Source organism: Lithobates pipiens, unplaced genomic scaffold, assembly GCF_037356315.1.
Source record: "Lithobates pipiens isolate NorthernLeopardFrog02 unplaced genomic scaffold, aLitPip1_a1.2 Scaffold_3, whole genome shotgun sequence".
Lineage (NCBI taxonomy): Eukaryota > Metazoa > Chordata > Amphibia > Anura > Ranidae > Lithobates > Lithobates pipiens.
In genome coordinates, this window is record NW_027507790.1 from 149,045,556 (window position 1) to 149,060,614 (window position 15,059).

Below are 15,059 nucleotides of genomic sequence, written 5' to 3' on the forward strand. Positions count from 1 at the left end.
GGAAAAATGTTTATAATATGCATCCTTTATAGCTCCTCTTGTTGAGTAAAATGGGAGTACTTTCAGAGAAATAATTCACTCAGTGGGACTAGTTTATAAAAATTGAATAAAAGGAAATTTAGTTGCAATAAGTTACATGATTTCTTAGTTGTTTTTTTTTTTCACGAAAATGGCATCTGGGATTGGATAGCTAAGGATAAGATCTATGACTTTGTCTGCATTTTTTAATAGCAGGACATTTATTCCCATGTTTAAGATTCTTGGTTTTGTGATTTCTTATTTTATTCTGTAAATGTTTGGGACACCATGCAGGTTAAGGAGAACATTGGACATAGGATCCTGTATAGGAAAATAGGGAGTAATTGACTCACCTCGCTGCTCCTCAGTTTTACCCTTTTCTGTGCTACTGGCCTCATACCCTCTGTAAGTTGTCTCTTTAACCACCTAGAAGTATTGAGAAGATATGCATACATTGATTATTTCCTATTACTGCCTCCTTTTTTTGGACCTGGATCAGAAATAGGAATGCTAGGGGCATATTTATAAATCATTGAATCTGACATTCACCAAACATTCACTGCAGGTAAATTCTCCAGATAGTTGTGTTTTAAAGGAGGAAGTAAACTTCCCTCGATTGTTTGTACCTATAGGTAAGCCTCCGAAAACCAAAATGAACTGTGTGGTTATGTATTTATATTGTGTGGATTTTACTAATGCCACGTACACACGACCGGACTTTCCAGCACAAAAGGTCCGACGGTCTTCCTGACAGACTTTCGACAGAGTTACGACGGACTTCCGAACGAATGGACTTGCCCACACACGAATGGACTAAAGTCCATTCATTTTAAAAGTGATGATGTACGATGGGACTAGAAAAGGAAGTTCAATGGCCAGTAGCCAATAGCTGCCCTTGCGTCGTATTTGGTCCATTGGACCAGCATACAGACGAACGGTTTTCCAGGTATTGAGTCCATCGGACAGATTTGAAACATGTTCTATTTCTAGATGTGTCGGAATTTTTTGAAGAAAAACTATCTGATTATCCCACACACGATTGAAATATCCGACGGAATCATTCCGTCTGACCTATTCTGCCGGAAAGTCTGGTCGTGTGTACGCGGCATAAACTGTAATCTGCACCCTTTTCAGCATCCATTGTGTCCTCTACTAATTCTCTTCAGTCATTTCAGCGCCTTATGTATCAGCCCCTATCCAAGACTGTACTATATATATATATATATATATATATATATATATACATATATAGTATATATGTATATACTGTGGATATAAATAGTATACACACCCCTGTTAGAAAGTCAGTTTTCTGTGATATAAAAAAATGAGACAAAGGTAAATAATTTCAGAACTTTTTCCACCTTTAACCACTTGCTTACTGGGCACTTAAACACCCTTCCTGCCCAGACCAATTTTCAGCTTTCGGTGCTCTCACAATTTGAATGACAATTACTCAGTCATGCAACACTGTACCCAAATGATTTTTTTGTCCTTTTTTTCCCACAAATAGATCTTTCTTTTGGTGGTATTTGATCACCTCTGGGGTTTTTATTTTTTGCGCTATAAATGAAAAAAGACCGAAAATTTTGAAAAAAAACGCATATTTCTTTGTTTCTGTGACAGAATTATGCAAATTATTAATTTTTCTTCATACATTTTGGCCACAATTTATACTGCTACATATCTTTGGTAAAAATAACCCAAATTAGTGGATATTATTTGGTCTTTGTGAAAGTTAGAGAGTCTACAAGGTGTGGTGCGAATCGCACAAAATTGATCACATCTGATGTACTGGTGGCCTATCTCGCTTCTTGTGACCCGAACAAGTCAGGAAAGTACAAATACCCCCCAAATGACCCCTTTTTGGAAAGTAGACATTCCAAGGTATTTAGTAAGAGGCATAGTGAGCTTTTTGATGTTGTAATTTTTTTCCCACAATTCTTTGCAAAATTAAGATTTTTCATTTTTTTTTTCTCCACAAAATTGTCATTGTAATAGGTTATTTCTCTCACGTGGCATGTGTATACCACAAATGACACCCCCCAAAAAATTCTGCTACTTCTCCTGAGTATTACAATACCACATGTGTGGGACTTTTTCACAGCCTGGCCACATAGAGAGGCCCAACATGCAGGTAGCGCCATCATGTGTTCTAGGAACATAAATTACACATCTAACTTGTTGACTATTTATTACACTTTTGAAGCACCAGGACAATGACACGTGACACTGATGACAGATGGCACTGATACGTGGCAATGATGACACTTATACGTGGCACTGATGACAGGTGGCACTGATGACAGATGGCACTAATATGTGGCACTGATGACAGATGGCACTAATATGTGACACTGATGACACGTGGCACTTATACGTGGCACTGATGACACGTGGCACTAATACGTGGCACTGAAGACACATGGCACTAATACGTGGCACTGATGACAGATGGCACTAATACGTGGCACTAATACGTGCCACCGATGACAGATGGCACTAATACATGGCACCGATGACGCGTGACACTGATGACAGATGGCACTGATGAGTGGCATTGATGACACGTGACACTGACAACAGATGGCACGTGACACTGACAGGTGGCACTGATGACAAATGGCACTGATGACAAATGGCACTGATACGTGGCACTGATGACAGATGGCACTAATATGTGGCACTGATGACAGATGGCACTATGTGGCACTGATGACACGTGGCACTGATGACAGATGGCACTTATACGTGGCACTGATGACAGATGGCACTGACGACAGGTGGCACTGACAACAGGTGGCACTGGGGTGGATGGCACTGGGGGCAGGTAGCACTGGGGTGGATGGCACTGGGGGCAGGTAGCACTGGGGTGGATGGCACTGGGGCGGATGGCACTGGGGCAGATGGCACTGGGGCAGATGGCACTGGGGTGGATGGCACTGGGGGCAGGTAGCACTGGGGTGGATGGCACTGGGGGCAGGTAGCACTGGGGTGGATGGCACTGGGGCGGATGGCACTGGGGCAGATGGCACTGGGGCGGATGGCACTGGGGCGGATGGCACTGCTGGGGGGAGGATGGCACTGCTGGGGGGAGGATGGCACTTTTTATATTATTTTTTTACTTTTTTTAAAAAAAATTTTTACTAGAGGCAGAACGGCTGCCGCTGCAGCCGTTCATCTCTCCCCTCTCACACTGTCTGTGCGAGGAGGGAGAGCGGCGCTGAGAGATGATCTCATATGTTTACATATGAGATCATCTCCCATTGGACACGCCGATCACGCTGTAAACGGCCGCTGTGATTGGCCGTTTACAGCGATCTGTGTTTGCCTGTCCCTGGGGGACATGGCGAACACAGAACTTCCGCGATGCGCGCCCGCGGCGGCGCGCATTGCGGAAGTAAACATCAGGACGTCCAGGGACGACCACCCGGACAAACGCGCCTGCTCTACGGCCGTCATTCGGCTATAGGGCGGGCGCGATGTGGTTAATGTGACCTATAAACTGTCCAACTCAATTGAAAAACAAACTGAAATATTTCGGGGGGGGGGGGAACTAAAAAGCTAAAATAATGTTGCATAAGTGTAGACAATCTCTTATAACTTGGGATGTAGCTGTGTTCAGAATTCAGCAATCATATTCAAATTCATGTTAAATAGGAGTCAGTACACACCTGTCATCATTTAAAGTGCCTCTGATTAACCCCAAATAAGGTTCAGCTGGTCTAGTAGGTCTTTCCTGACATTTTCTAAGTCGCATCCTACAGCAAAAGCCATGGTCTGCAGAGAGCTTCCAAAGCATCAGAGGGATCTCATTGGTAAAAGGTATCAGTAAGAAGAAGGGTACAAAAGAATTTCCAAGGCATTAGATATACCGTGGAATTCAGTGAAGACAGTCATCATCAAGTGGAGAAAATATTGAACTGCACATCCCTCCAAAATTTATAAAACGACAAGAGAAAACTAGTCAGGGAGGCTGCCAAGAGGTCTACGGTAACATTAAAGGAGCTGCAGGAATATTTGGCAAGTACTGGCTGTGTGGTACATGTGACAACAATCTCCTGTATTCTTCATGTGCCTGGGCTATGGGGTAGAGTGGCAAGAAGGAAGCATTTTCTTACAAAGAAAAACATCCACGCCCTGCAAAATTTTGCAAAAACACATCTGAAGTCTCCCAAAAGCATGTGGGAAAATATGTTATTGTCTGATGAAACAAAGGTTGAACTTTTTGGTCAGAATTCTAAAAGATATGTTTGGCACAAAAACAACACTGCACAGCACCAAAAGAACACCATGACCACAGCGAAGCATGGTGGTGGCTGTTTTTTCTTCATCTGGAACAGGGCCCTTAGTCAAGGTAGAGGAAATTATGAACAGTTCAATACCAGTCAATATTGGCACAAAACCTTCAGGCTTGTGCTAGAAAGCTGAACACGAAGAGGAACTTCATATTTCAGCATGACAACAACCCAAAGCATACATCCAAATCAACAAAGGAATGGCTTTACCAGAAGATGATTAAAGTTTTGGAATGGCCCAGCCAGAGCCCAGACCTAAATCTGTGGGGTGATCTGAAGAGGGCTGTGCACATGAGATGCCTTCACAATCTGACAGATTTGGAGTGTTTTTGCAAAAAAGTCAAAATGTGCCACGCTGATATACTCATACCCAAAAAGACTGAGTGCTGTAATAAAATCAAATGGTGCTTCAACAAAGTATTTGTTTATATTATTTTAGTTTTTTTTTTTTACTTCCCTCCACCTAAAATATTTCAGTTTGTTGTTCTACTGAGTTGTACAGTGTATAGGTCACATTAAATGTGGAAAAAGTTCTGAAATGATTTATCTTTGTCTAAATGTTTTTACATCACAGAAACCTGACATTTTAACAGGGGTGTATAGACTTTTTATATCCACTGTACCACTTAAAATATTAGGCAGTTTGTCTGCTTAATGTTTCTTTTTATTTAGATGGGCAAAGTCAGAACAAAGAATGTGGCCATTATGTGACCTAGATTTTTCTAAGCCAGTGCTTGTCCCTTGCAATGGTTTTAGCTCCCAGTGGTCTCAAGGCAAAGAGTGAACACCTTTATTAGGGTAGTTAGTACTTCTTTAGAACATTTCTCATTGACTTCCTCAGCTCATAATTCCTCGCTGCACTTTTTGGGCCCTTCTCTTTTGGGTACATACCTGTATCTGAATCCTTATAGATTCAGACATCTCATACACCTGCAGGGGCATTGCCTATTATGCCCGTATGCCACCTGATCAGCACACATACTTGCTCTTACTCCCATTTTTGGGGCAGATTGTGACCTTCTTAAAACATCTCTGTTGCCAGCTGAAAAAAATTTTTTTTTGGGAATGTGGTTCCTTGCAAAAGTAAATGATTATTACTTAACAATCCAGACATGGATTCCAATGCTGGCTCTTTTTAAGGGCTACAGCCACCAAAGAATATTTTGCTGAGTGCTGTGATTCAATTCCATCCATGGGCCCTACCTCTCTAAATTGTCTCTTTTACAGAAGGCTATTTTTTCATTGTTTTTGGGTGGCAACATTCACTTCAAGTTTTCCATTGTAGAATTAGTTAGCTCACGATTGTGTCTGTTCATTGTGTTTCACGTATAAGCCCTGATCCCTGTTATATTTTTTTGATTACATGTTTGCTCTGCACTCTGGTTTGGTCACTTAGTTCTGGTTACTCTGCTCCCCCATAACCATTGTAGCAATACTCCTTGTCTATCCTTTTTGCTCTGCCACTGGCTTTACCTGGCTATATATAACACATATACCTAATTCACTGTTCACAGCCGATGTGCTTCACAAAGTACCACAATGGACTAGAAAATGCACCTGTATCATGCACAGACGCAGTACACCACAGTGCAGAGTATTGCATTACTGTGTGCATGTGCATTGCTTTAGTGGTGAATTTCTTACTCCAGTGATGCCATTCCAGCCACCATTAGGGGTGCTGGTGAGAACTAGGTGGTCTAAGAAAGGGCACGGTAGTGACATCCTATCTCAATTCTGCTGGCAGCTCTGAGTATCCTGTGTCCTCTATGCTTCTCTTCTTGAATCTGAAGATCATTACAGTTACCTTGTAAATTATTCAATGATTAGTCTGACCTTCTGAGGGCTTTGTACCTTTTTTTTTTTATTAATTATTATAATTTTGTATACCTATATGTGGATTGCAATGATTACCATAATTTTGTGTTTGTAACACAAGTACGCAGTTTACTAAGAAAGCCTTGAAGCTGTTTTTATTTCAGTGCTATTTTTAGTTGTAGACGATTGGTCATGCCAATTAACTCACCAATTGCTTTTCTCTCTTTTCTCTTGCTCTCTGCAGGTAAAAGTGACCCATTTTGTGTAGTTGAGTTGAACAATGACAGACTGATGACTCACACTGTGTACAAGAACCTTAACCCCGAGTGGAAAAAAGTGTTCACATTGTAAGTCATGAAAAATAAGACAATTATCTATATGAATTATACTATTTTAAAAATGATTTACATATAAGTCAACAATGACCATAGGAGGTTTAGTAGAAGTAATGTAAGCTGAAGCCTGGTAAGGCCACGAAAAGAAAAAGATATGTAAATTAAAGTAGTTGGAAGGAGCTAAGCAGAGTCATGTAGAAATGATGTTCTTTTAATAACCAAAGTTGATATCAATTTGTGGACTAGTGGTGAATTACTAAATGGAAAGGGCAGTAACAGGTAGCAATGTACCAGTATTTACTGTAACTACACCAGCACAAAATCAAATTGACTGTTTAAATGGGATTTCCAATTTAAATGTAATTTGGGATTTGATGTAAAAAAAAATGGATGTCCTCCAACTACATCTCCTTCTGGAGAAGCAACTATTTCTGTGTTTATTCATTATTCAGAAAGGCACCACAAAGTGAACTAAAATTTTTCAAATGAAGCAGTAGTTAACACTCAGACTGCTGATTGGATCATTTATTGAACTTCGAGCTATAATTACAGTTATTCACAGCCACCACTGATAGTTTTCATGGGCAAAGCAATTAGTTGTGATAAGTCTGAGATCTACTACTTCTTCAAGCTTTCAGTAGCTTAGCATGGCTAGGGCTAAACGTCAATGATTTGCTTATATTGATTGCCAGTGCATTCCATACTTGAACTTTGAACTTGTGGGCTCCTTGAGGGTAGGGACCAATGTGAGTGTGCAATGTACAATGTACAGGGATAGGGACAATTGTAGACACTCACTCAGGTTGAACTGGATGGACTGGTGTCTTTATTCAACCTTACTAACTATGTAACTTTTGTCACGGTCAGAAGTCAGGCTCTGAGGCCAGAATCTGTAACAATGGGAAGGTTCACACAGAAACAAGCAGGGTAAACACACAAGCGGGTCCCCTTGGCAAATGATGGAGGCTCAACTGAAGCACAGGGTCTAAGCACTAACTGGATTTCACATGAGCTGCCGGTGGTGGGGATAGGTTTCCCGGCATGCTAGTGCCAGGTTGCTGTCTTCAGGATTGCCCCAACAGGAGGAGGGCAAGCCAGGCTGCTGTAGCAGATATAGAAGCAAGATACCTAGCAGAAGTGTAGTCAGTTAGCAAACCAAAGGTCAGTAACAAATGGTTGCAGGCTGGGATCAGGCAGAGGCAAGGTTGAGGAACAAGCCAAAGATTGGTAACTAGAGGATACGGACAGCAGCAGGAAAGTAAGGAGAAAGATACTGGCTGAAGAGCACAGCAATCTGCCAAACAGACAGTGCAGAAACATAGCTTAAATATGAAGTTCATAGGAAGATCAAAGATTTCAAGGTTCACCAAAAACAACATACAAAACGAGGTTGGCCAGCATCTTATCTCATCTAAGGGGTCAGGCATGGAGCTGTCCAGTGTCTGAGGTGGCACAGCGAGAAAAGCCATGGTCAGACACCACAGAGGTCCCATGTTCAGATCTGGATCCTAAGAGCTGTATTTGTACATGGGAAACAGGATCAGCACTGTGGAAAGTTCAGTATGTACTTCTATGGTGGTATTTTCTTAAAACTACTCAGATGACAAATAAATCAAGCTGAAAGCTTCCAATAGAAAGAGCTAATATACTCACCTCTTTTGTTTCCAATGTCTCCTACCTTCTCTTGATTCCTATACTGTAGCCTCCATCAGGCTCTTTGGCCTTCAAAACTTTCAGGAGTGTCTGACACATGTGAACAGGGACACAGGTGTCTGATATTCCCAGGAGTGTTGCAAGCCAAAAGGCTGTATCTAAAATAAATAGGTAATTATATTTCAGCCTTGCTATTTGTGTTCAAAGCTTGCATGTAATGTGACATTTTCTGGTTGTCTATCTAGGGCATAAGCTAGTTAGCATATTTCCATCCCTCTGAGCTTGTTCTTGGTAGGGTGACATTAAAGCAAATCTGTTGCTTTGCTCTGCATTGGCAATACATGGGTTTGAGATGCTGCTGCTTTGCTCTGAATAGGTAAATCCTTGTCTATGCAAAGCCACACCCATGAAACCTCTCACACAATGCCCTGTTTCTTCTTTCTCAGTCACAGCTCATACAAAATAGCTGGTGCTTCCAGGTATAAGGGGGTATGTGACCTTCTACCATAATACAGTCCTCCAGTCTAGGTCAAATAGCAATACTTGAGCAAATTAATTATTGTATATTAAAGGGGTGATATCACTGCTCACTCTAGGCTCTGGTAGACAAAAAACTTCCTTTATCATCCCCGAATGTGTCAAATCCTCTTTTATTTGTGTCTCACATTATCCCCCTCCCTGATACCTCAGCTCACAATAGGAAGGCTTTAGCAACAGAAGCAGTGCTGCAACCCAGGAAGCATTGGGCAGAACTGTGTGTGGCCAAGTGCTGTCAAGCTACAGGCTTGTGAATCAGCAGTGACAATGCTGTTGGCCACTTCCCCTACAACATTTTTTCATCCTAATGTAGTACAAGCAGGCACAGATCACATGAGAGTGGCAGCTCTGCTCTGAATTCAGAAGCAGTGAAGCATTGTTGCCACCTCATCACAGGTAGCTGCATTAGGTGAACTTTACTAGCTGGGACAGTGGGTATTTGTGAGACTTTGCAGGGGGTCTAAGACAAGCTGTAACTGCATGTGCACATTCAATTAGGTGCAGCAGCAGCTAATAGTTAATGGAAGGTCATTACTCTACTTGGAACACATAAACAGCAGCAGAAAGCATGATTAGGGATGGGCCAAACACCCCCCAGTTCGGTTCACACCAGAACACCGCAAGCAGGCAAAACGTTCTAGCGAACATGGATATTAAAGTCTATGGGACACAAACATGAAAAATCAAAAGTGCTCATTTTAAAGGCTTATATGCAAGTTATTGCCATAAAAAGTGTATGGGGATCCAGGTACTGCCCCAGAAGTCAATGCAAACATTTTTTAAAATTATAATTTTTTCAGGAGCAGGGATTTTAATAATGCTTAAAGTGAAACAATAAAAATGAAATATTCCACACTTCCAGAATATCTCGATGTGTGACCCACAAGGAAACTGCTTACAAAGTTCTAATGCACTGGTATAGGACTCCAGATATTCTACATGCCCGTAACAGGTTAATTTCGAAACAATGCTGGAGATGTGGTGGGGAAGTCGGCTCTCACTACCATATTTTTTGGGACTGCCCCCTAGTCCACCAGTTCTGGCCCCAAGTCCAAAATCTGTTAGAAACACTGGCTGGCACTCCTATTCCCCTGACGCCCATGCATTATCTGCTAGGCCTCCCTTTCTCTGGTATTTCTAAGGCCTTGCGCAGATTGTTGTCCTTTATCTTATTGGCTGCTAAAAGGGTCATACCCAGGTTATGGTTGTCCACCTCTCCACCTACACTTCCGCAATTGATCACCACTGTAGCTGACATACGCAGAATGGAACACTTGACGGCCGTAGTGGAGGATAAGATGCAGAAATTTTCTAAAATTTGGTCAACATGGGATGAGTCTACATATGGTTCTGATGGGATTGCTCCTACTTAGATAAACCTGGATACATACATGTCCCCGAGAGAAGGTCTGAAATCTATTTTTTTATTTTTTCCTTAAAGCTCTCTTTGAAGTTACATAGTCTGTTTACAGATTCTGTCTATAACCCCCTTAAAGATACGGTGGAAGATCACTACTTTAATCACATCGCTATGCCTCTATATGTTTAGATTTTGTATGCCTTGTAATCAAAGTATACCTGCATTCTTGATACGTTAATATTAATATCTCATGTATATTTTCTTCTGTATGATGTTGAAAATTTAAAATAAACAATTACAAAAAAAAAAAAATGAAATATTCCTTTAAATATTTTGCCTGGGGGTGCCCTTAGTCTGCCTGTAAAGTGGCACATCTGTGCAATGTGTAGAACAGTGCTGCAGCAAGAATGACATTTCTAAAGGAAAAAATGTAATCTAAACTTGCTCGTTGCTCCCGGCAATATAGATGAAAAATCAAGGAAAAAAGAGAGTAGGATCCCCCCAGTCCAAACCAGGGCCTTTGGGTCTGGTATGGATATTAAGTGGAAACTCCACGCCAACATTTTTTCAAAAATTGGCGTGGGGTCCGCCCCAAAATCCATACCACATGCAGTTTGGAGGTCAGGCTAGGGGGACGTTGAGCGAGCGCCCCCCCCCCCCCCCTCCTGAACCATACCAGGCCACATGCCCTTAACATGAGGGGCTGGGTACTTTGAGGCAGGGGGCTCTGACAAGTACCTTGTCCCCATGTTGATGGGGACAAGAGCCTCTTCCTAACAACCCTGGCCATTGGTTGTTGGGTTCTACAGGTGGGTGGCTTATCTGAATCTGGAATATCCCTTTAACAAGGGGGGCCCCGTATTCTGCCCCCCCATGTGAATGGGTAACGGGCACATTGTACCAATTCACCAAAAAAAGTCAAGTCAAAAAGTAAAAACCACAACAGTTTGTGACAATTCCTTTATTAAAAAAGAAAAAAAAGTGTCCCGCAATGTCCATCCATCTTCAATCACGCCACTCGACGGACCCGAAAAATAGAAAAAAAACTAAATGGGAGGGCTTCTGACTACTGCTGTCTTTGCAATTTGACAGCTCTTATATAGGCAAGGGAGGGACCACCCATTGATATAACCAGATGACCCCCAACTCCCTCTGACATTAAATGATGTCAGAAGGGAGTGGGGTCACTCGATTACATCACCGGGTGGCCCAACCCTTGCCTTTATAACATATGTCAAAGCCAAGAGACAGCATTTGCCGGGAGGCCTCCCATCAAGGCGGAACTTTTTACATTTTTTCTATTTTTCAGGTCTGTCGGGTGACGTGATTGAAGATGGATGAACAATGCTGGGCATTTTCTTTTCTTTTCTTTTTTAATAAAGGCATTGTTAAAAACTATCTGTTGTGGTTTTTACCGTTTACCACTTTTTTGGTGAATGGGTAGGGGTACAATGTACCCGATACCCATTCACATAGCGGGCCACAGATGCGGACAACCACAGCCCAGGGTTGTCTGGAAGAGGCGCTTGTCTCCATCGACATGGGGACAAGGTGCTTTGGGTGGGGTGAGCAAAGCCCCCCTGCCCCAAAGCACCCACCTCCCATGTTGAGGGCATGTGGCCTGGTATGATTCAGGAGGGGGAAAACTCACTCATTGTCCCCCTACCCTAGCCTCCAGGCTGCATGCTTGGATAAGGGTCTGGTATGGATTTGTTTTTTAAATGTTGCCGTGAAGTTCCCCTTAAAATCTATGCCAGACCCAAAGGGCCTGGTATGGATTTTGGGGTAGATCACATGCCATTTTTTTTTCTTAATTCTGTCATAGGGTTCCCCTTAACCGCTTCAATACACTGTATTAGTTACTCTGGACTCTACTATATACCCTGCACTGTATTATATATATTACATTGACTGCACTATATATTCTCCCCTGTATTCTATATACTACAGTGACTGCACTATATACTCTGCAATTAATTATATAAACAGCACTGATGGCACTATATACTCTCCACTGTATAATATATACTACACTGACTGAACTATATACTCTGACCTGTATTATATATACTACACTGACTGCAGTATATACTCTGAACTGTATTATATATGTAGCGGTTCCTCCATAAGGGCTGCTAAGTGTTATGGCCCATCTGTCACCCTTCCCAGCTCGGCATTAGGGTCCTCAGTCACTCCAAGGCAATGAACAATCCATTAGCTTTGGTGTTTTTTTGTTTTATTGAGGGGATTGAACTTGGATGGGGTATAGTAAAGTATGGGATGCCCAGTGAATTTTAGAACAATCAACTGGGACGGCTTTTAGAACAAAGAATTGGAACAACTTAAAGTATCTCAAAAAAGTAAGTACACCCCTCACATTTTTGTAAATATTTTATTATATCTTTTCTTGTGACTTCACTGAAGAAATTTCACTTTTCTATTATGCCCTCCCTTCAGGGACTGGGCTGCAGTGCAGTATTCCAACATCATAACGACCCAAAACACACTTTTCTAAATAAGCTGAGAGTAAAGGTGATGGACTGGTCAAGCATGTCTCCAGACCTAAACCCTATTGAGCATCTGTGGGCTATCCTCAAATGGAAGATGGAGGAGCACAAGGTCTCTAACATCCACCAGGTCTGTGATGTCATCATGGAGGAGTGGAAAAGAACCCCAGTGGCAATCTGTGAAGCTCTGGTGAACTCCATGCCAGAAGAGGGTTAAGGTAGTGCTGGAAAATAATAGTGGCCACACAAAATATTGACACTTTGGACCCAATTTGGACATTTTCACTTAGGGGTGTACTCACTTTTGTTGCCAGCGGTTTAGACATTAATGGCTGTGTGTTGAGTTATTTTGCGGGGACAACAAATACTGTTATACAAGCTGTCCACTCACTGCTTTACATTGTAGCAAAGTGTTATTTCTTCAGGGTTGTGACATGAAAAGATATAATAAAATATTTACAAAAATGTGAGGGGTGTACTCACTTGTGAGATACTGTATATACACTTCAGTATATACAGATCTCTCTTCCTTCAGCACAACTCTTACTGCATACCATTACTTCTCAGTTCCTCCCGCACTCTAGTTGCTTGAACTCCTAGGCACAGCTAGCACCGTATAGTTAGGCCTGGCAGTGGCTCAGCCAGGCCTTAGCAAATGCCTTTTGCAGGCAGGGACTGTGGGCCCCTTTTTAGTGTAGTAATTTACTGTAGTAATAAACGGTATTATATATACTATGCAGAGAGCACTATATACTCTGAACTGTATTATATATACAATACTGACTGAACCATATACTCTGAACTGTATTATATATACTACACTGACTGAACCATATACTCTGAACAGTATTATATATACTACACTGACTGCACTATATACTCTAAACTAGGGATGAGCTTCGTGTTCGAGTCGAACGTACATTCGACTCGAACATTGGCTGTTCGGGCGTTCGGCGAATTCCGAACGTTTGGGCCGTTCGCGTCAAAATTCGAGTGACGCGCGCGCGGACCACAATGCACTGCGGTGGCGCAGTGCATTGCTGCCCCATGATTGGCCAAGCATGCACTGTGACCCCGCATGCTTGGCCAATCGCAGCGCCGGCAGCGAGGAGAGCCATGATTGGCCAGCCTGTGGCCAATCATAGCTCAGGCTGTGTAGTGCACGCCCCACACTATATAAGGCCGCCTTTGAGGCGGCTTCGTGTAGTGTGTTACTTAGCATCTGAAGCAGTGGGTGTTCTGTGTACCTTCAACACAGTACACACCAATCGTTTTTGGCTGATTTCCTATCTTGCTGCTGTGTAGTGGTTGTTGTCTGTGCCCTGACTGCAGTATACACCACTATATTCACCTCACCTATATAGCTAGTGATCTAGCTTTAACCACTTAACAACTGCCCATTGCCGATTAACGGCTTCAGGGGGGTTGTTTAACTCTGAGAGGCCGTTAATTAACGGCCTCCCAGAATTCTGCTCTCGCGTGCCCCGAGGTGTGCGCACTCGAGAGCATCCGTGACCGCCGGGTCGCATCACGGATCACGGTAAACGGCCGCTCATAGCGACCGTTTACCACGTGATTGCTCCGTCAAATGACGGAGTGATCACTTGGAAACAAACCGGCGTCATGTTATGACGCCTGTTCCTCCCTCCCCTCTCTGTACCGATCGGTACAGCGGAGGGGAAAGAGATCGGTGTCAGCAGCGATGTGGGCTGCATCTGCAGTGCCCACATCGCTGCTCACCGAATTTAACCCCTCAATTCCCTGCCAATACTCTGCAATACCAGTGCATACTCTGCAGTACCCTGCCATTACTCTGCAGTACCCCGCCATTACTCTGCAGTGCAGTACCCTGCCATTACTCTGCAGTGCAGTACCCTGCCATTACTCTGCAGTACCCCCCATTACTCTGCAGTAACCCCCATTACTCTGCAGTACCCCCCAATACTCTGCAGTACCCGCCATTACTCTGCAGTACCCCCAATACTCTGCAGTACCCCCCAATACTCTGCAGTACCCGCCATTACTCTGCAGTACCCGCCATTACTCTGCAGTAACCCCCATTAACCTGCAGTACCCCCCAATACTCTGCAGTACCCGCCATTACTCTGCAGTACCCGCCATTACTCTGCAGTAACCCCAATACTCTGCAGTACCCTGCCATTACTCTGCAGTACCCGCCATTACTCTGCAGTACCCGCCATTACTCTGCAGTACCCCCAATACTCTGCAGTACCCTGCCATTACTCTGTAGTACCCCCCAATACTCTGCAGTACCCTGCTATTACTCTGTAGTACCCCGCCAATACCCCGCCAATACTCTGTAATACCCTGCCATAAATTGCCATACCCAGCCATACTCAGAGATACCCAGCCATACTCGGTGATACCCTGAAATACCCAGCCATAGACGCCCCCCACCCCTCACCGCCCTCCGGTGCTTCTACCAACTCGCCAGTACGATCAAAGCCAGAATCTTTTTTTTATTTTTTATTTCAGGCTTCCCAGCCTAGAGGTGAGATGTGGGGTCATATTGACC

At 43.1% G+C, this 15,059-nt stretch overlaps 1 protein-coding gene across 5 annotated transcripts in view; it reads left to right on the top strand.

Annotated features, from left to right (window-relative positions):
- The window catches only part of MCTP1 (multiple C2 and transmembrane domain containing 1), a 1,143,431-nt gene that overhangs the window by 705,455 nt on the left and 422,917 nt on the right, over positions 1-15,059 (top strand). For all 5 annotated transcript variants that reach the window (XM_077462382.1, XM_077462384.1, XM_077462383.1 and 2 more), the window contains one exon: positions 6,376-6,478. In XM_077462382.1, the coding sequence (XP_077318508.1) occupies positions 6,376-6,478 (103 nt within the window). The remainder of the gene's footprint in view (positions 1-6,375; positions 6,479-15,059) is intronic.